The 22007-nt window shown below is 39.8% G+C and overlaps 1 protein-coding gene across 1 annotated transcript; it reads right to left on the bottom strand.

The window, feature by feature from the left end:
- Positions 1-1872: 1872 nt before the first annotated feature.
- DECR1 (2,4-dienoyl-CoA reductase 1) lies at positions 1873-16703 on the bottom strand. The gene is made up of 10 exons (XM_075706266.1): positions 16629-16703; positions 13434-13636; positions 12417-12474; positions 12182-12268; positions 9612-9759; positions 6281-6380; positions 4894-4966; positions 2536-2682; positions 2162-2224; positions 1873-2064 (listed from the first exon to the last, which is right to left on the bottom strand). Exons 1-10 carry the CDS (start codon positions 16701-16703, stop codon positions 2005-2007), a joined length of 1014 nt encoding a protein of 337 aa, XP_075562381.1. The 3' UTR covers positions 1873-2004.
- Positions 16704-22007: the final 5304 nt, after the last annotated feature.

Below are 22007 nucleotides of genomic sequence, written 5' to 3'. Positions count from 1 at the left end.
GGAGTAGGATAATGAGAAATAAAACCAAATCTTAAAAACACCTTCCCCTCTCCCCTCCCTTTTTCCAGGGCTTCACTCCCAATTTCTCTACCGCCTCCCCCCGAGCAGCGCAGGGGGACGGGGAATGGGGGTTGCAGTCAGTTCATCATGCATTGTCCCTGCTGCTCCTTCCTCCTCAGGGGAGGACTCCTCACACTCTTCCCCTGCTCCAGTGTGGGGTCCCACCCACGGGAGACAGTCCTCCATGAACTTCTCCAACATGGGTCCTTCTCACAGGCTGCAGATCTTCAGGAACTGCTCCAGCGTGGGTCCCTTCCACGGGGTACAGCCCTTCAGGAGCAGACTGCTCCAGCGTGGGTCCCCCATGAGGTCACAAGTCCTGCCAGCAAACCTGCTCCAGCATGGGCTCCTCTCTCTCCATGGGTCCACAGGTCCTGCCAGGAGCCTGCTCCAGCGCGGGCTTCCCACAGGGTCACAACCTCCTTTGGGCACAGCTACCTGCTCCAGCGTGGGGTCCTCCCCAGGCTGCAGGTGGATATCTGCTCCACCGTGGACCTCCATGGGCTGCAGGGGCACAGCTGCCTCACCATGGTCTTCACCAGGGGCTGCAGGGGAATCTCTGCTCCGGTGCCTGGAGCACCTCCTCCCCCTCCTTCACTGACCTTGGTGTCTGCAGAGTCGTTCCTCTCACATAGTCTCACTCCTCACTCCAGCTGCAGTTTGTGCCTGGGGTTTTTTTTTTTTTTTTCCCTTCTTAAATATGTTATCCCAGAGGTGCTACCACCATCACTGATGGGCTCGGCCTTGGCCAGCAGCGGGTCCATCTTGGAGCCAGCTGGCATTGGCTCTGTCGGCCACAGGGGAAGCTTCTAGCAGCTTCTCACAGAAGCCACGCCTGTAGCCCCCACTGCTACCAAAACCTTGCCACGCAAACCCAATACAGCCTGTGAATTTCTTTGAAGAAATCCATTCTTTGAAGAAATCCATCCATTGTTTGAAGCAGGAGGGACAAACTACTGGCAACCCCCTAATCTGGAAAATGTACTAAAGGAGGGACAGCAATAAACATTGTTCATTTGGGTTGGTTTGTTTTTTAATCACCTGCTTATTTGGGATGGATAAAGTGACTACATTCAGTAGTCAAAGTTTCTTTTAGTACCAGCCTGTGAATGCAAATGAAATCTAGGGATTTCTGTAAATCTCAGCCAATGAGGTTTCAACATTTTCAGTCCTGATTTACCGATGTCCTTTACTAGTCTTAAATAAACCATTTTTTATGGAGAGACTCCCCTAGTCACACACATATTAATAGCAAATGATTTTTAGTTTCTCATTTTCAAGAACATTAGCTTAATCATGACAAAGAGTGAGCTCCTTAGAAAGGCACTGCTAGTCCTTAAATGCCATTTTTGAAGTTCAGCCTAAGATAATTAACAGACTGAAAATGTCAGCAAAAGATGAGACCATGATGGTTATGTATTTCAAGATTTTGTAAGTAACGACAGGAGTTACAACCTATCTCAGGTAATGTACTCCTGCCGGTAACTTGAAACTTTGTTATCTGCACGTTTAGCACTTAACTACTGAAGTGTGAAAATTAGGACTTAATTTCTTAGTTTTTCCTCAGATTAACAATTATATTCAGTTATGATAGTCCTGAAATGCTATTGGAACTATAATATTAGGAGACATGTATCTGAGAAACAAAAAAATCCTCTGAAATATTAAAAAAAAAGCTAATTGTGGACCACGGCATGTCTATATGATACATAATCTAAAGAACAATAAAATTTCAATGAACAACGGTTGTTCACTATTGGCAACAGGTTAGACTGTAGATGGGAAAAATAAACATGCTATATTTAAAATATGACAATTTCAAAATATTTTATTGAAATCAGCATACAAAAGATTTTAAAGGCAATTTCTCAATTGGTTATTTCTAAGTATTCATGAAAAAGTAGTGGTTGATTTCCAAAAATCTCCACCATACAGTTACCTACTTTAAGAGCCTTTTGTTTTTCTAATCATTGCTTCCATCACATCCCACTGCTCTTTGGTAACCTAATAAAAGAAAAGAGTATTTTATTGGAATTCCATAAAATAATTACATATCTAAGTATTTGTTTGAATGTAAAATAGCAAGCAAAGAATTTAATACCTCCTTCAAATCATTGAATTCTCCTGCCATAGAAACATATTCTCCACCATCCATTCTAATAACCTAGAAAAAGCATAAGCGGTGTATTTAATAGTGGGTTTTCTGTAGCATTCCCTTGTTGTGAACTGTCAAAGTAATTTTTATTGATTTGGATCAGAAAAAAAATGTTCAAAATAATTTAATTCAATCATTTTTAAAAGTTCTTTTTAAAGGTACTGACTACCATGCATTACAATTAAAATGGTAATAATGCTTGTAAAGAATTTAAAAATAACAGGTTTTGGTTTATTTCTGAAACCAGGGCTTTAAAAAATATCAGCGAAACTCAGACCATCATTAGGTTAATTGTATAAACAAGACCAACTAAAACTTACTGCTCCATTAACCCAGCTTGCATAGTCACTGCAGAAATAGGCAGCAAGATTTGCAATTTCTTCTATAGTTCCCAGACGGCCACAGGGAATCCTCTGAAGAAATTTCTTCTCATATATGCCTGTTGGGTCAAGACGGCTAAAAGCACCCTGAGAATTAAGAGAAACATTTGGAAAAAAAAAAAGTTAGAACTGTATCAGAAATTAAAATCCAACAGAGATTTGACTCTGCATAAACAATATGGAAGTTAACATTTGTGAGTAAACTGTCTACACCATCTTTGTCAGTAGGATGAAAAAGAATTAGGGAACAGAAAACAGAATTTATCCATTGCACTGATATGCATCTACTGAGGGTGACAATCTGGAATTTAATGTGTTTGGATTTAATATGTTTGGGATAGTCACCCACCATCTATCTATGAAAAACTAAAAGGGTTAGTAACCTTTGTTTCCCAAACACCACTGATAAACATTTGAGGAAACAAGCAAGAGTCAAAATTGCTGCAGGGACAGGGGAGAGGAACAAGGAGAGAAGAGGAGCAGGGAAGTGACAGAAAAATTAGACGTGACACAGAGTAAGTAAACCTGAAAAAAAAGGCGGGGGGGGGGGGGGGGAGGGGCGGGGAATCAAGTTCAGTTAAATTGCACCAGTGGCTAGAATTCAACTAAGTCACTGAAGTTTTAGTATTTGATAGCTTAGAATGGCTTGGGAAACAGAAGAGGTTTTTTGTGCTTCCTGGCTCCTCCACAAGGAAACAACTTCCTCAGGCAAAATCAGAAATGTATCAGTAACATTTATGTTAAGTTACTGAAGTTATGAGAGTTAAAGCACACTGTAATTTATGTAATCACAGGTGTACTAATGCCATTTAAGTCTTCTATTGCCATGTTTTTAAATGCCAGTTTCTAAGCTTAATGGTATCGCACTTGTATGCTTTTTCCTTTTTCTACCATGACTTACAACAGTGTTTTTTAAAGACATGGATGTAGCCCCTAAGGCCCCTATGCTGTTTTAAGCAAAGCCGGTCTGCCTTTTTATGCTTTCAGGGAAATTTTAACTTGGAACCAGTATGACAAACGTAGTACTTTAAGAACACACAGTATCTCAAGTGGGATATACGCTATTAGTTTATATCAGAAACATTAACAGGAGGTAGCAATATTGACATTTAAAGCAGTTAACTTGCCAAAAATTACAAGAATCTATAAATCAAAGTGATCTTGCAACATGGTATAGTGGATGCCAGAAGTTTATATGGATTCAAAAAGGAACAGGACAAACTAATGGGAGAAAAAAATCCATTAAGATGATTACAATATGAAGAGAGATCAACGTATCAAACTCCCTGGGCCATAGACTGCCAGAGGCTAGAGACATAAAGAAGTAGTGTCATTAAATGTTTTTCTTCTACTCTTGCCTAAAAATCCACCAGATACAAGGCCTGGAGGAGTTTTGGTCTGATCCTGTAACGTTGTTTCAACATTCTGATAATCCTGCTGATACTGCCACTTATCTTTCTTTACAGTCAAAAAAGGTAAAACTGAGTTGCCCAGTGTAGCATCTAATATTGACAAGAGGAAAAAAGGCGGGGGGGAGGGAGGGGGGGAAAGAGGAATCAACCCTGCACCCTACCCCCAAAACAACAACAAAACCAAGTGTGAAATATTTTACAGGTAGACAGGTAGTAGTAATACCATTATTAGCTGTTACTGCTCATAATTGTAATATATTGATTCAATGTGAAACAGATCCTCCTCTCTCCTCCTTCAGGACTGCTTTCTTTTTTCTTCCTGTTCCAGCTGGTCTGGATTACTTCCTTCAAACCCTCCAGTCCTCCTTCTCACTCATATCAAAGCTTCACATTTCCTTGCTTAGTTTTTCTCTTTCTAGTTTTCTGATTTTCAACAAAACTAGTGAGATTCTGTTCTCATATACCTAAAAGAGATTCTGAAATTTTGGAATCGATAAGATGTTTTGTTTAAAAATTAGGAGTTCAGGCAGAAATAGGCACTTTTACTCCACCAAGTGTAAGAATTCACTTCACTTGACAAACTAGGTACATACAGTTGATAAGATTCCACATAAAATATTTTGTTATTTCATTTCTTTGAAACGCTAAAAAAAGGTTTAGTTTATATTAGTGTAGTAGAAGGGGCAGTGGCAGGTTTCAAAAGTTCAAGAAATTTTATTTTACAAAAGAATTATTGAGAGGTAGTGTGTTCAATATTCCAGCACAGTCTTGACTACCAAGGAAATCATACTTGAATTTAACAGTTACAGAAAAGGTTAGATTATCTTAAAGTTAAGTCTGTACTACAAAGCATATTCAAGGCTGTGTTTCACTTCATGCTATGTACCTTTGTTTTTATTGGACCTGGTTGAATCACATTGAATCTCATGCCATATCTACCCCATTCAGCCGCAAGAGACCTAAAAATTCATTAACAGAATGCATCAATATTTTAAACACAATATTTTAACAATGCTATTCAGCAAAAAAAACCATTTAAAACTGAATCAAGTGTGTAAACACTAGAATTTTCCTGAACAGGCATTTTTACTTAGGGTTTTTTTTTTTTTTTGTTCTTAACAAAAACATTTCAGAGAAGAAAAAGCAAAAAATCACATTCACAAACAAAGGAATATTGATTTAATAGATGCGTCATAGATAAAGCAATACTAAGGAGCAGTTCTTTCTCCCTTGCAAATCACACAGATGATTTTGGCACCTAAACTCCTTGACAAACAACTGTTAGGCCACCATCTTTCTCTGGTAATCTAGACTATCCCACAAGTATATATTTCTAACATTTTCAACACAGCTCTCACATTAGATGTTGTGAAATAACACAAACAGAGATTACATTCTAAAATGGGACCAGTAGAATAATTTTGCTTTCTGGTAACATTTTCTCTGCATAAGCAGTACTTCAGATAGATCATCTACTACGGTGAATGAATTAGCTGGGTCATAAAGTCTCTGAAAAGTACACACTTCAGTTTCACCTTGATAGAACGGAAATCAAGACCATCACTCATTCCCTCATTTTTTTCTGGATAAAGAATTCTAGTTACTAAAAGGCTGCCAAACTATTCAATTCTTCTGCCAAAGTGCAGAGGAGGATCTATTTGCTATGAAGGACTGCCCTATAGTTAATAATAATAGAAATCCTTTTGTTTGCTGAGTAACATGGAAACGTCACGATACTGTTCTGAATTAAGTATAACCGCAGATCTTAATTTAAAATAGTCATAGACAACACATTTCTTTATGAAACTACATAGATGAAGCAACAGTATACTCCACCCAAATACAAGCACATCTTTTCCTGAGACAAAAGAAAGTGGAGAGCACTATAGACCTCGAACACTTCCCCTAATAACTGTCTTTAAGAGCTGGTTCACCTATGAGAATGCAAGAGAATCTGATTATTGAAGCTCTGTAATTGAAGCTTTAGAACTTGCTATTGCCAAAACAAGTAGTTCCACTTGTCCTTACCTTGTCCTTGTGATAAAAATTGTCCACTCGTCCTTGTGATAAAAATCATCACAATAATAGCAGTTAATACTTCCTTCTGTAAGAAGCTAGTCAGCATACTATTTTCTTGCTAGGATACTGGAGGCTGGAAGGTTCTCTTATGATACAATGGAATAGGACTATATCAACTAGCTCCATTTTTGTAGACCAATTACCCTATCTCAAGGATGTGAAAAGCAGAACACACATTTTGCTATATTACTCACTTGCTCATTGCTTCTACACCAGCTTTAGCAGAGGCGCTCGGCAACACAAATCCTGAACCACTCTCTGCATAAATTGTTGTAATAGACAGGAATGCTGCTCCTGGAAGTTGCAAAAACATTTAAAAAAAAAAAAAAAAACCCACACCAACCAAACAAAAAATGCATGAAGATCAAACTCTGAACTTAAGGTAAAAAGCAACCGCAGTGGTACAGAAGTTTGCAGCTCAAGTGTTACGGATGCCTTTTCACTTTGGGTTGTGAAAAGGTACTTTAAAAATCTAGTCTTGGAAGCTTTGCTTTCAAGCCTTTTTATTTCAGTTCCCTCTTTTCCATGAAACTTAAAGAGTTGTTCCATGTAAGTGTAAATAGCTATTGATTAGGCTCCAAAAGTCTAAACCCTCAGACTTCCACTGATAATGAATTTACATGTGCCAATCAGTCTAACTGGAGTGAAGGCCTAAGAAAAAGTGTCTTTTTAGAAGCTGCCTAATAGTCACTAATCAGGTAATCTGCCCTAATTTCATCAATTCCTGGCTGACCAAAAAAAAAGAAAATCAGCATTAACAATTAGGTTTGGCATAATCTTAAAATGACATAGTTTAGGGCTTGAGTTAAAGTTTATGCAGAAAAAAAAATTATTTTATGAAATTTTCAGAAGCCTTTTCTGCAGTAGAGCTTATAACAAAGTTAGCCTGCATAACTTTTTCCCCATTATTATCACAACAAACTGTATTATAAAAAGACCACTTTCTTTTATATGTTATATTTTACAACAGATTTAGCAAAAACATTATGGAAAATAACGGAAACTGCAAATGTTTGTTTAATCTTTCTTTTATAGAAGCCTGCAAATTCTAATTGTCTGATTAATGACTAGTATGAACTTACTCTAACTGGGAAATGGAGGACAAGGGACGACAGTTAGCTACTTACGCCACAGTAACTAAAATAACTGTTCTATTTACTGTATTTTAAAAATAATTTGATTAGAATCACTACCCAAGGGATATTTCTAAAACAATAGACGTTACTGATAGAATGCATGTGACGATGAAGTAGAGACTTAAAAAATTACAGTAATGTTACAGAAGAGAAACTAAAGAGAACCATAAACAAGCACTGACAGAAATGCCAGCAGATATCCAGAAACTGTGGACCCTATTTACAAAGAAAGTAGTCTACAGTGAGACTTTGAAAGAAAAATCAACAGAGGCAAAAAAACCAGAACAAATCTGAAGTTATCTAGAGTTGATTGTTGATTATACATTTTGCAGAATTAAACCATAGAATGTTTAAAATACAGGTTAAATAGAGGTGAGCTGGGTGAACCTAACAGAAGCAAGAATGACTGATAAATTTACAGCTTGAAGTTTAAAGTACACTTCAGTTCATACATAATTTTTATTTCTAATGCCTATATTCATAAAATGGACAATATCTAACCAATTAACTCCTCTCATTCTGTAAAATCTTAGTGTATAAATAACGCACTAACAGACTACAAATCCCTTTTAAATACCAGTATAAACTTAAGAGTCTAAAACCAGAGCACTTCTATTATTTACTAACTTAGGTTTAATGTAGGTCACGCTGCAGACCTAATGGATGCGCCAGTGTTCTAGCAATTGTCAGATACATAGCATCCTCATAGACCACTTGCATTGGGTAGCATCTCTATCACTTCAGAAACTAAGGTCTCTCCTCAAACTTAAAAAAACAAGCAAGTAAAAAGAAAATGAAGGTGGGGAATGAGAGGACAAACAGGTACACTTGATTTACTTGCAAAAACATGTCTTAAAGAAAGCCTTAAATAAAAAATCTTACATACAGACAGAATCCCCTAGAAAGAAGGCATGCAAATAATAACAAAAGAAATTTGCATGTTTTGGAAGCTTAGAAGCAAAAGGAGGAGACACAAATGAAGGTGAATGACTTCTGGATTTTGCCAAATTTGAAGATGGAAGCAAAGAAAGTAGGTTTTTATTCAACAGCAGTAGAGACAAATCATAGAATCATTTATGTTGGAAAAGACCTTTAAGATCATCCAGTCCAACCATTAACAAAAGCATTTTTAAAGCTGTATTTCACATTAATATGGGGAGACATCCAACTGGAAGGCCACAAAGCAAACTATTACAATAGTTTGCCACAATGACATAGTAAGTTGGAGTTGGAGATGAGTTTTTAATGTGGGGATATTAGCACTAGAATGGTGGAAATAATTTTTTCATGTGCTGCTAAAATATATGTGGGAAATACCTTGTCAACTGACCAAAACTGTTACAGACTTACTGAAACAACATTAACTTTATATTGTTATCATTAAATAGTATAAATCCACTGAGTACTTTTTGGAGAGGAGTTTTGAAGAAATTCAACTAATTCAGGAGTTAGAGAAATACAGTGCAAATACAAAAGGATTATTTCAACACAGTGGCTGCACCTAGAAAACAGGATTCAGAAGTGAGGGCAGATGGAAAATCATAATATACCTCACTGCTTCTAAATGCTATTTGCGATGATATCATTCTGATCAAAAAATAAGCTCTATATTCTAGTTATGAATTGAAAAACATCATGTAAAATGAAAGTCGTTCTTGGTATATAATCTATGACATAACACAGAAGAGCATACATTATCTTTCTCTTAAAGATAACAATCTGGTTCAGTAAATCTTTGGCTAAATAGTATATCAAAGAACTATCATAGTTCTAAGGTAAAGCCAAAATATTGGATTCAACTCCAAGGTAGTCTAGAACTAAGAATTATACCTGGAAAAATAAAACCTAATACTGATTTCAATTTTGAATTTTTCAAATTATCTCAAAGGTTGTGTTCTCTAGTGCTATTAGTCAAATACCACAGCTGTGAATTTATTTAAGTGTAGGAGGAAAATTCAAAGTGATACCCTGACTTGCTGCTCATTTATATAATTGCCACATGTTCAGTTGCTCAGTGAAACCAACATAGATATAGAAGACTCCAAAGAAATAACAGTATATGTTTTAAAGAAAGCCTTATTTTTTAAATTTTAAAAACGTTTTACAACTAGTACAAACTCTGCAATCAGATTTTTATATTCAACCTCATGGCCTCTGGGTCCAATTTTAAGGGCAAATTCTACAATGAAGTAATTGCTAACCAGTTTGACTGTGTGATATTTAAGTATGGCTTTAGTCAAAATGAAGTTTCTTTCTAAAAAAGACATAGAATGTTAAAAATTGTTTCTTTTCAAACTCTCAAAACTGTCTATAATAACAGTAAGGCAAGGAAAGCAAGTAATAGTATTGTCACAATGCTTAGTTACCATTTATCTTAAACTTAAGATACCTTTTTGTACTTTAATGAGCTCCTTTCCGATTTCCAGAGTTACAAAAGCAGTACCATTAAGCACAATATCAGTTATTGTTTTCCACGCATTAGCAGAAAGTCGTTCAGAAGGGGAAATAAAGTTTCCAGCTGCGTTGTTTATCACAACCTGAAACACATAAAGGGAAACTTAACAGTTAACGAAAAGTAACTCTTCCTGAGAGAAAAGTAAAGACTTTAGAAGGAACTTCTTACTGTTTGCAGGTAGAAAAGTAAAAATACCCTTGTCAAATGGGGGGGGGGGGGGGGGGGGGGGGAGAAATCCATCAGAAATTTTAACATCTGCAACACAGATATGTATCAGTAACAGAAAATGAGCTGTATGTCCAAACTGCTGTAGTTACTAGTCTAGTACTGAGGGTACTAGCGTAGAGGGTGACTTAAATTGCTATTTTCCATAGTGTCTCGAGTGCATCCTAACAGAATAGTTTGTCACCACCAAGTTCCAAGGTCACGTATCATATTTAACGTAACAGATGCATGGGAATAAAGGCAAAAAAAGATCAGGTAACCTGAAGTCTGGATTAGCTGACTGTTGTGTAACAGGAAGTGTAATCAGTCATGACAAAGAGAATATTGTGATTTAGTGAACTGCAAGCAACTACCTCAAAACTTTTTTCGAATAGATGTATATCTGTCACTTGTTGCCTTTCTACAAACAATAATTAGGCAGAGGATACTTTTGATATATCATCTGCTTAGCCCTTCAAGCTAGCAAGTTAGATTTTTTTTTTTTTTAAGGGGACTAAGCATCACATAAGCAGTTTTTAAACCAAAACTTATGTGGCCAGACCTTGTGTATTTAATAACAATATAATGTGCTGAAGCAATAAAATGGTGAATTACTTATGGAATAGCACCTAGATTCCTGTAGGTTTGCACATAAAACAAAGTCTTTGTCCTGAAGAACTTGTGGGCTAAACTAAGACATTAGAATTTTCAGTAAAAAAACAAAGCACAGCACCTATTGCATGAATATAAAACAAATAAAATACAACTGCCATAAATTATACATATAGGTGGCAAATACAATTAAAAGACCTCCCTACAGTTTGAAGAAAAAAAAACATAAAATCCAAACACCTCAAGATACTGTGGAGGTCAGTTGAACCACTGAATAAATATAGCGAAGACACAATAATAAAGCTAGTGAACTAAGGACTGCATGACACAGTCTTTGAGGTATGTAGATACATATGACTGCCAAAACAATCCGTATGACAAAAGAATGATTGCTTTCTAATTGGGACTAACAGTCTTGGGGATGGAATGAACAAAACAAAGCTAGAAGGAATACGATACTGCCATTAACGTCTATCTCTGAGATCTCACCTCACACGCACAGTGGCAGTGATACCCAGGCATGCAGTATTCATAAACATACGTGTCATGTCTGTCACTAAGAGAAAAACCAGACAAAAAGAACCAAATATTCAATTTACTCTGCAGTCTCTCTTAAACACACAGAATATGTGAAATTAAAGAGAAAGAAAATGCTTGTAAAGAACAAGTCATGGGAAGCGTTTATTCAGAAAATTACTGGTGTACTAAAAACGTAATATATAGGAAGAAGTCTACTTCTCTGCACACCCTTAAAACCTGGAGATTGTGATGTGCTTTGGCCAAAACCTGCAGTAACTGGTAGTCAAAATAATATCCAAAGCATCTTGTCTACAAATCAGGACAGTGAGCTGCCTTATTTTAGAGCACTGTTGGAGCATACAGCTGTGAGAAATATGTTTCTCCACTTCTTACCACATTTAGAATTCAGTAGGTTCTCTCCCATGTCTATAGGAAGCTACTGGTGAATGCAAAGTGCTACGATACACATATGATAGTTTTAAATCTACAATAAACAGTTTTAAATCTCACTGACTATCCTTTACATTGATGTTAACATCCTCATCACACTTTCTATCAACTAGCAGAATCTGAGTTGTTTCTCTCATAATCAAATCAGAATTTGGTGCCTATCATTGTTCAGACTCCACCGCACCACCCTTCTCAAAGCAACAGTCTGATGTAGAAGAGCTCTGTGTTTTGTGCCAAACTATTAAAAACCAGACACTTAGCTTGACTGAAGGTTTTTTTCCTGATTTTATGAGAACTTAGTTTTCAAGTTAGAACCTTCTTTGTGTATTTTAATAACCTAAGCAAAGACCAAAGAAGGCATGATTACTTCCATTTCTAATTTGTGAGACATTCTATTAATAAGCAACAGGTGTAAGTTGCATTTTCGGAGGATTTAAGGGCAATATTCTGTTCACTTCATTAATTCAAAGAATCCCATCACAACTGTCCCACTGTTTACAAAGAAAATGTTAGTCCTTAGAGTAAGGACAACAATATTTTGTTTATCTGGCCACAGCACTAGAACAGATGTTAGCTTTATCTTGAAGTACTGTGACTTTTTGGCTGGTGTCTCTTTAGATTGCATTAACTTTCTATCATACTCATTTTCTTCATACCTACTATGCAGAATATTTTCAGTAATGAAGACTGAAGTTCTTTCCTTTCACTAGAACACTTACATCAGGATGTCCTGCCACCTGGATTACTTCGGCAACAGCATTCTTAACTGAAACTGGATCTCTCACATCACACTGGATGGCATGAACCTATATAATAATGAAAAGGCAGCTGTAAGACTTCAAAACTATATCACTCATAAATTAAACAAGCCCACAGAAGCACACAAACGCATAAAAATCCTATAACCATTTAAAGTATAATAACTAACATATTCACAATTCTGTAAAAATTTACCTTGTTCCCCGTTTTAGAAGAAATTTCTTCTGCTGTTCCTTTCAAAACATCAAGCTTCCTAGAAATAAGTATATAATTTCACTAAATTTCAATACAATTACAATTCAAATTAATAAAATCTGATTATTTTTTCTGAGCAAATGTGAGCTAGAACTTAAAATATGTGTGTGCGCATGTGCGTGTTGCTGATTTTCATGAAAACTGAGCTTTAAGATAAAAACTATGTTTAGCCACTAACTTTCTGAAAGAAAACTTTAAGTAATTTCTGGTTAGTACTACTTCACAAAACAACTCAGAAGTGACTATGGTAAGACACTATCTTAATCAAACATGGTAAGCTAGAAAAAATATTTTCATTCTGAGTACATAATCATAACAAAGTTAATTTTAGCTACTACTTTACTAGTATTTTAGAAGGGACATACATATTCAGATTTAAAACTAAATCTAAACCGCTGTTTGGGCAAATGTCACAACACTTTTGCTTATTTTGATTAAAAATGAGATTGCTTTTCTAGTCTTTACTGTAGTGCTACTTAAGAAAACTGTAGAAAGATCACCTTCATTAAGGGACAATCAGGGCTGTTTTTCAAGTCATAAGAATTAAGAGGAATGGCTTTAATTCTTTATTGCAATTCAAACCTGTGTCAAGAACACCTGCAATAATACATTCAAAATGTTCAACAATGGCCCTTTCAATTTTTTGTTCTCTTTTAGGCTTTAGTTGAATTTATGCCTAATATTCTGGGTTGTTTATTTTGCTGCCACGTTTCATGGAAATGCATTTAGTTTATTTCTGCCTACTGCTGGTTATACCATTAGACATCTGTAGATGGATCTGCAAGTTTCTGGTATTTACAGTATGACATTATAATTTAAAAGTGTACTGAAATAGAGTAAATAGAATAAATTTATCCAGTTTATGAAGAAGAAAGCAAGACCCATTACAAAGAAGAAAACATCCATTCAGCATTCGGTAGTAAATGAAAGCTCTAAAACATTTTCATTAATATTTACCGACTTGCTATAACACACTGGGCGCCTAAACTGGACAAAGTTGTTGTCATTCCTTTGCCAATCCCAGTACCTCCACCAGTTATAAAGGCCACTTTCCCTTGAAAAGTATTTGGTGGCAACATCACTTTTTGAAGAGGTGCAAAGAATGCAGCTTGTGGTGCTTTGCTGTCTTCATGCAGCATATTTGGCCCCCGGCTGAAAAACTGAAAGAAAAAAAGAGGCAAGTTAGTTTCTTCTCATTTCTGTATACAGGACTGTTACGCAAGATTAATTTTCTTATGACAGTGGTGGTAACAACCACCACTGCCATATTATAAACTGAATGTAAGAATGATTAGATTCTGTTATACTAAAACACACGGACCTTCACATAAATGCTAATACTAGACTAGGAAAGCGCCTGAGCTATTCTTAGACGTTCCATTCCAACTAGAGAACTACTGAAAAAAAATCTTTTAGTCATGATTTTTGTTATTTTGAAAGTTAGTTATTCTAATGTCTGTCACTTTTACTAAAGTGTGTGGAAAACCATTACCAATTACAACTCCCAGCAGGATTCGGGTTTCAGATTCATCTGTGTACTGTACTTTATGCATAAGGAGTTTAGCCCTAACAAATCCATGTGATTTTGAGATTACATGTGTATACATTTACAAACTCAAAAGCTTCAGTACTAGCTTCAAGGCTTTGATTCTTTCCTACTGTAGACAACAAAACATTCTTTACTGGAGAATGGGGCAGAATCAAACTCCACGAGACCTGTCCCAACTGTTAGTGGAGTTGCTAAGCAAACCAGCGCCAGCTCCCAGGCAAAACTGTGCAAGGTTTGGTTATCAGCATTATACTCTGTCCCAGCAGAACTACCATTTACAGCAAATTAGCCCTCGATGAACTGGTCCTTGCAAAAAGACACATGGCTGGTACGTGTTTAAAAACATACATGGAAATGAGAAGAAAATTCAGTATTACATCTAGTGATCCATGTTCCTAAGAAAACATCCCATTAATGCAATGAGAATTTATGATGCCACCAAGAAAATAGCAGCAAAAATAGCCAAGAGGATATTTCTAGCATCCTAAAACACTAAGCTAACTCAAGCCCTAAACTAAATACTCAATTAAATGCTTTGGGACAGCATCATTACAGTAATAACTCAGAAATTCCCAAATTATTTAGAATACAAAAGTTACCTCAACCTGAAGCTGCAAACACTTCTAAGTACGACAAAACTGACTATTTTTATTTTTGATGTGCAAAAAATTAGAAGAACATTAAGTTATATTCATTTTCTCTAATACTAATTTGCACTTGAGCATTTAATGTATTTATCTGAATACAAAAAATTCTAGTATAATTTTAGGAAAGAAGACTGAATGGTTACTCTTATATAGTGTTGTTAATAAAAATGTGCAATTGTTCAATAGGCTGCACTAAGAAGAAAGGTTATTTCAAAAGAGTAAAAATATTACAACTTATTGTTCTGTTTACTAACTCACATTTTCAACACTACAATTGAGAGACAACATTTTTAGTGGTAGCTGAATAATCTGTACATGCCAGAGCGATAATGCACAGAGATGGGGGCTTCACAGAGCTTAAAGCTGGCCTGAGAAAGTGTGCATATGAATCCTTCTGTGTGGTAATACATTTGCATATTAGTAACACAGGTGAAAACAGAGAGGATAATCAAGGAATTACAGTGGCAATTTAACGGAGCTTATGTTCCAAAGAAAGGATGAAACAAAAACTAAGAGTGAAGAAGAGTTGTGGGCACTCTGTAGAATAAAATTAAGAAAGTAAAGCTCGAACTAAAGCTAGAATTATCACAAAAGTAAAGCAGTGCAGCAAGTCCTACAGCATTTATATTAAAGGTGTGCTTTCTGGAACTTGGACTCTTCAGCTATGTGGAACAGCTTCTCACAAATTAAAAAATAAACCAAAGGCGGTTCTAAGAAACACAAGCAGACCAAATGGAAAATCCAAAGAATGCCACACTTTTCTGAAGTAACAAAATTCTACAGATCAGATCTGCCACCAAATGTCTGTAAAACACTGATGGTTCTTTTTTTTTTAATTCTCCCAACAGAAGTAAAATTTGCATATTTTCACAGAGTACCAGAATACTATTAAGCCTCCAGGAAAGGGGAGCATGAAGATTCTCTTTTGGGTCTTTCTTTGTAGTCCCCTGCCCCTGTCATCTCTCTTCAGGTATGCAGGGAGAGAGAGGGGCTCGCTCTGGAGAACTTCAGCTCATGGCAGAGACGGCAAATCAAGACGGCATTTGGACTCCCTCTTCCTCCAGTATAAGGAGATAACCGGAGGCAACCCCCACGCAGTACGGAGTCTCCCTGATCAGGTGCTCTGCTAGGGACGGCCACAGCCCGCTGCTCTTGCCACCATTACAGACACCGTGCAAGCAGCCTTCCTCCTGCTCGGGGGAGGAAGGTGAGGGAGCAGGCCACGGCAGGGGCAGGTAGGGAGACTGCACTAACAGAGTACGGGAACGCAGGCAGCCAGCAAAGCTGGTATCATCCAGGTATCTTCTCAGGAGACTGCTATCGTCTCGCTACCAGCTTGCACAAGGGGCTTCCGCGACAGGACTCACTCCATTTAATCATTCCACCATTTAAGGTCAAGGCTTTAAATTAAACCTCAGGTGTAAAGAGAGATAGAAAGAAGCCAGGAAACAGCACTTAAAAAAAACTCCAACACACGAACAAACCAAAAAACAACCGTCACCCGGGGGCGGAGGTGAATCATTAAATTACTGCGGAAGGCCCTCTCGAAGCACGCAGTCGCTGGCAAGACGCGGTGCCTGGGCAGAACTCACTAGAAATGGCCTCCAGCAACACCCAAGTCACCGCTGGGACGGCAACGTGCACGCCACTTCAGCCAAAGCGCGCTGCGCAGCTTTGCTGTTGGGATCAAAGGGCGACAGCACTGCCTCCACAGCCTGCACCGAGATGGGAGAGGAACGGGAGCTGCCCTGCGCTGGGGCAGGGGGCCACGACCGGCCGAGCAGAGGCCGCACCTCTGCGAAGGCTCCGGCAGGGCCCGGTCGCGGAGAAGTCGCCGCGTCCTCTGGCGGGGCAGGGGCGGCCGGGCAGCGCCGGGGGAGCGGGGGAAGAGGACGCGGAGCTCCCCCGAGGCGCCGCCGGCCGCCCTCGGCCCCACCAGAGCAGGGAGCGCCTTACCCGCCCGCTGCCGGAGAAGCAAACGGCGGCACCGCCGCGGGCACCGCGCCGCCACAGCCGCAGCGCCGCCGCCATCTTTCCCTGCCGAGGGGCCGGGGGCGGCGGGGGCCGGGCTGTGCGCCTGCTCCGGGGCCGGGGCCGGGGCCGGGGCCGGGGCCGGGGCCGGGGCCGGGGCCAGCGCCCGCCCCGGGGCGGTCCGGCCGCCGGGCCTCCCCGCGGTCCCCGGGCGGGCGGGGCTGCGCTGTCGATCGCGGGGCGCCGCCGCCGCCGCTCCTGCCTGAGCTACTGCAGCGGGGAACGCAGCGAGGCCGTCGCGGTAGCGCAAAATCGGAGCCCGCCAGCCGCAGGGGCTCGGCCCCGCCGGGAGGAGCCTCGCCCGGCCGCTGCCGCCGGCCCGGGGCCGCCAGTTCCGGCTGCCAGGGACGCCTTGTGCTCGCTTCAGTTCATATGCTTCCCTGGGTTGGGGATTTTTATTGCAAATGCAATAAAAGTGCGATTTGAAGGACACTAAATAACTATCTTTTTTTTTTTTTTTTTTTTTTTTTTTTTTGCCTTTTGGGATCTAAAACCAGGGATTGATGTGTCCTTTGTACCCTTAGCATGGCTCCTTGTCAAGCGGTTTTGCCAGTTCTTGGCATGTGTTTTTGGGGGACAGCAGTCATTTCTTTAAGAAATACGAGAAGAGTGGGTGCGCAGCAGGCTGCCAGTTGGGGTTCTCAAATGGGGTGGGTAACACGCAGCCCGATTTGGGGTGATCCTGTGCTGAGCGCGCTCACCGCTCGGTCGCGGACAGCAGCAGCAGCGCAGAGGCTCCGCGCTGGCTCCACCGCACAGGACACCTTTCACCTTGCGGACTGCTGTGAAAGGAGGTTTGCCAGAAAGACCAAGATGCCTCATTTCAAATTCAGCACTGTCAATGGGGTTCAGAAAAGGCCTGAGCAGTCTGTGAACATTAAACCGTGCTAATCTAGAGGGGACTGAGATAAAAAGACATTTATCTGTGCTGAGTACATAGACTGATTGGAAAGGTACTGACTGACTGATACCCACCCTTTTGCACAGCCAGGGTAATAAGGCAGAGAAGCCTGCAGAGTCGTATCTGGCCATAAGGAATGGCGGGGTGAAGGGGTGAGGGGTAGCATGGTACCTCTAAGAACCTATGGATTCAAGAAAACTGCATATTCTGAGGAGAAGAGACCACACCGACGAATCTGCAGAGTTACAAAACTCAGCATGAAAGACAACAAACCTATCAGTGGGTCTATACTATCAACTTCTGAATGAAGAATTTAGGGCAAACTGAATACACACTGCTATGGGAGCTCGGAGGCATCAAAATTAAATTCCTAAGGCTTAGTCATCAGTACCCTGTATAAAAATGGTCAAACAGCTCAATGTTCAAATTTTAGAGAAAAGTATTGTTGATGCTCTTGCTTGTTAGCACAGTAAGTTCTAGAACACATAAGATAATTACTGGTCCTGCACACTGTCCAGCAGCCACTAAAGCAGTAGTGCCACACCACTAAGCAGTAGTTGCCACATTATCATTAAAGCCGTATGTCAAATATGTGGAAGGTGTTAAAGAGTCACTGTAAGGTTTACATAGCAGTATTTCATTCAAATCAGTTAATTCAAAACACACCGAGTCTCAAGAGATATGTAATCATTGAACAAAAAAAGGAAAGTTGGAGAAAGGGAGTATCTCTTGAATATAATTGTACTGGGTTTGCGTGGCAAGGTTTTGGCAGTGGGGGGGCTACAGGGGTGGCTTCTGTGAGAAGCTGCTAGAAGCTTCCCCTATGGCCAACAGAGCCAATGCCAGCCGGCTCCAAGAGGGACCTGCTGCTGGCCAAGGCCGAGTCCATCAGCAACAGTGGTAGTGCCTCTGGGATAACACATTTAAGAAGGGGAAAAAAAAACCAAAAAACAACGGGATACAAACTGCAGCTGGAGAGAGGAGTGAGAATATGTGAGAGGAACGACTCTGCAGACACCAAGGTCAGTGAGGAAGGAGGGGGAGGAGGTGTTCCAGGCTCCGGAGCAGAGATTCCCCTGCAGCCCCTGGTGAAGACCATGGTGAGGCAGCTGTGCCCCTGCAGCCCATGGAGGTCCATGGTGGAGCAGATATCCACCTGCAGCCTGGGGAGGACCCCATGCCAGAGCAGGTGGATGTGCCCAAAGGAGGTTGTGACCCTGTGGGAAGCCCGTGCTGGAACAGGCTCCTGGCAGGACCTGTGGACCCATGGAGAGAGAGGAGCCCATGCTGGAGCAGGTTTGCTGGCAGGACTTGTGACCCCGTGGGGGACCCACGCTGGAGCAGTCTGCTCCTGAAGGGCTGCACCCCATGGAAGGGACCCACGCTGGAGCAGTTCCTGAAGATCTGCAGCCTGTGGGAAGGACCCATGTTGGAGAAGTTCATGGAGGACTGTCTCCCGTGGGTGGGACCCCACACTGGAGCAGGGGAAGAGTGTGAGGAGTCCCCCCCTGAGGAGGAAGGAGCAGCAGGGACAATGCATGATGAACTGACTGCAACCCCCATTCCCTGTCCCTCTGTGCTGCTCGGGGTGAGGAGGTAGAAAAAATCAGGAGTGAGTTGAGCCTGGGAAGAAGGGAGGGGAGAGGGGAAGGTGTTTTAAGATTTGGTTTTATTTGTCATTACCCTTCTCTGATTTGATTGGTAATAAGTTAAACTAATTTTCCCCAAGTCGAGCCTGTTTTGCCCATGACAGTAATCGCTGAGTGATCTCCCTGTCCTTATCTCAACCCTCGAGCTTTTTCATTATATTTTGTCTCCCCTGTCCAGTTGAGAAGGAGAGTGATAGAGCAGCTTTGGTGGGCACTTGGCATCCAGCCAGGGTCAACCAACCACAATAATTCCATATAATTCTTGAATATAATTCAAGAAATGTTTTAAAATGAACAAATACTACAGAATTTAGAAAGCTTCACTGGAATGAAGCCAACAATTAAGAGGAAACAAACTACAAAAGCAAACCTTCTATGCATTGGAAGATACAAATGTGCCAAACAGCTACCTCTGAAAGAATCATTGGTGGTCATGATAAAAGTGAACAAGAAGATATAACCCAACTAAATTTCAGAAAATGTTTTTCAGCAACGTTCATTGTTGAGGTGCAATTCCTATACCAGATCTGTTATTTTTTGGTAATAAGAAGAAAGGGGTCTCCAAGACTAGGAAGCAGACAAATTTAGAAAACTGCAATAACACTTTCATGTCTCATGATCTAAAAATACAATTGAAGGCAGACTGCCTGCATGTTACAAGGAAAATAAATTGGCCTAATAGGCTATTACTCCACTTTATAAAGTCATACTTCAGTTTGGGTGATGCTTATTTACAAGTTTAGGAAAAGTTTAAGAATAGCTTAACTGAAATATTAAAGCATCCAATCTCTGGTTTAAAGTAAGTCAGGGGGTTTGCAGCGTAGAAAATACGTAGTTTTTAAAAAATCTTGTAGGGTAACATGAGAAATTATAAGACTGTAAATCTAGTATCTGCAGGGGAAAAAGTAATTAAAAACCGTAACACCTAAAAAAGCATGATCTGAAAGTGTCAACCTAGTACTAGTCTTCTGCGACGATAACTATGTCTTAACAATCTTTTACAGAAATGTCTAATAGGTAATGAATATATAAGAGCTGGCAGGCATAATTTAGACTTTGAAGCATTTGGTCAAGTGGCGTGACATAGAGCTCAGCAGAAACCGGAGTCCTCATTGTAAACTTGCATGCCTACGCTGTTTCTGCCACTCAAACTACCTTGTCAAAAGAAATGCATGGCACCTCGTGATAAAGTTTAAAAATAGTCCAAGAGACTTTTGAGACAAAAGGCTACTAAGAAAAAATCCTAGGTCAGGGATAAAATATCAACATGGACATAATGCAGACCTACATTTCTGTTAAGGGCAAAAGTTTAATGATAGATCACCTCAATACTCTGTTCAGACATTGTTTCGCAGGGGTTAGTCAACTGTGGTACTATTTCACCAGGTGTATGCAAGTTAAGTCTGTAGCCCATATGAATGTCTGAAATGCCTCTTTCTGCTCTGATAGTCTCTGAGTTTGTGACTCTGCTGAATCATTTATTTATGAACTGAAAAAAGGAACAAGTAGAAAACCAACAAATATTAGAGGACAGACAGGTCGATCAGGATCAGAGAGACAGCAAGAACTCAAGAAGTGTAGAAGGTAAATGAATAGGAAAACATGGTACTATAAAATAAAACAAAATTGGATAAATGCAGGGAAATTGACAGTATAAACATTATAATGGGGTTTACAGGATTCATACAGTGTCCTATGATGATAATTTGTCATATGAGGATGTGATCACAAAAGTCAAACCAATAGGATAAATAAGACAGAATAATGGCAATACAGCGAATATTTAGGTACAGTTATATAAAGCTGAGAAATAGTCTCATTTAGGATACACTCTGTATTTCTGGTCACCCCAGCTCAAAACTGAAATTGCAAAATTATGAGGGACTAAAAAAACAAGCGAAGAAGATGAAGAAAACTCACAAGAAAAGAGATGAAGGAGACCTGGATTATTCATCTTAGAAGCATAGGAGAGAAAATATCAAAAAGGTATCTAAGTGAACATTTAAGGACAAAGGATACTTAGTCATAACACATGGAGATTAAACAGATAATGATTCTACAGGAACATTTCTGATCATTCCTATTTACATTTCTGTATGTTTTAAATCAACCCTTTCCTATTAGAAGAATGTTATTGTGAGTTCCTTCACTCCATTTCAACTCCACGGGTTTTCTGATGCTAAAACTTAACTAACCGTGGGCATACCTCCAAAAGCTTTTGCTGTTTTGCAAAGATAAAGGGCAAACAATTAGCGATATTTATTACCTGAGAAGCGGGCCGATTGCCCAGTAGGAAGAAATTTGCTCTCCAGCTGCTGGCCAGTATTATGGACATGAGCAATTTGCCACCCTACTCCTTGTGAGCTGCATAGCGCAAGGAGAAATGGGTATTTTCAGCCATACCTCAAATGTGCATGACCCCACCTATGGCTTCTCCATTATCTGTCCTCTGCTGTTCCTTTCCAGAAAATCAGCGTAACAGAGTAGCAAGACCTTGGTAACCTACCAAACAGCCTTCAAACTTCCCAGGCATTTTTTCTTTTACTTAAAATTCTAGTAAGTTTATTTTTTTCTTTTTATCCAAAAGTTTCTTTCCGTAAGAGATGACTTTCTGTAGTATTTCCTGTTCCTCTTGCAATGCATTTCGTTAGGGCTATTAGCGCACCGCGAAGGGCAGGACAGAGGGACGCCCCTATTGGGGTGAGGGGCGCTCCTCAGGCCTTGCCAGCCCCGCCCAGCCTCACCGGGGGCCCC

Source organism: Pelecanus crispus, chromosome 2 (genome assembly GCF_030463565.1).
Source record: "Pelecanus crispus isolate bPelCri1 chromosome 2, bPelCri1.pri, whole genome shotgun sequence".
Lineage (NCBI taxonomy): Eukaryota > Metazoa > Chordata > Aves > Pelecaniformes > Pelecanidae > Pelecanus > Pelecanus crispus.
This window is presented reverse-complemented; position numbering and strand designations above follow the sequence as displayed.

What these genes read in the sequence shown, in the direction of transcription:
- DECR1 (XM_075706266.1), bottom strand. Translation starts at nt 16,703, where the DNA reads ATGGCGGCGGCGCTGCGGCTGTGGCGGCGCGGTGCCCGCGGCGGTGCC. An exon ending in GCTTCTCCGGCAGCGGGCGG is followed by an intron (nt 13,637 to 16,628) that starts GTAAGGCGCTCC and finishes TTTTTCTTTCAG; the next exon opens with TTTTTCAGCCGGGGGCCAAA. An exon ending in CTTCTAAAACGGGGAACAAG is followed by an intron (nt 12,269 to 12,416) that starts GTAAATTTTTAC and finishes ATTATTATATAG; the next exon opens with GTTCATGCCATCCAGTGTGA.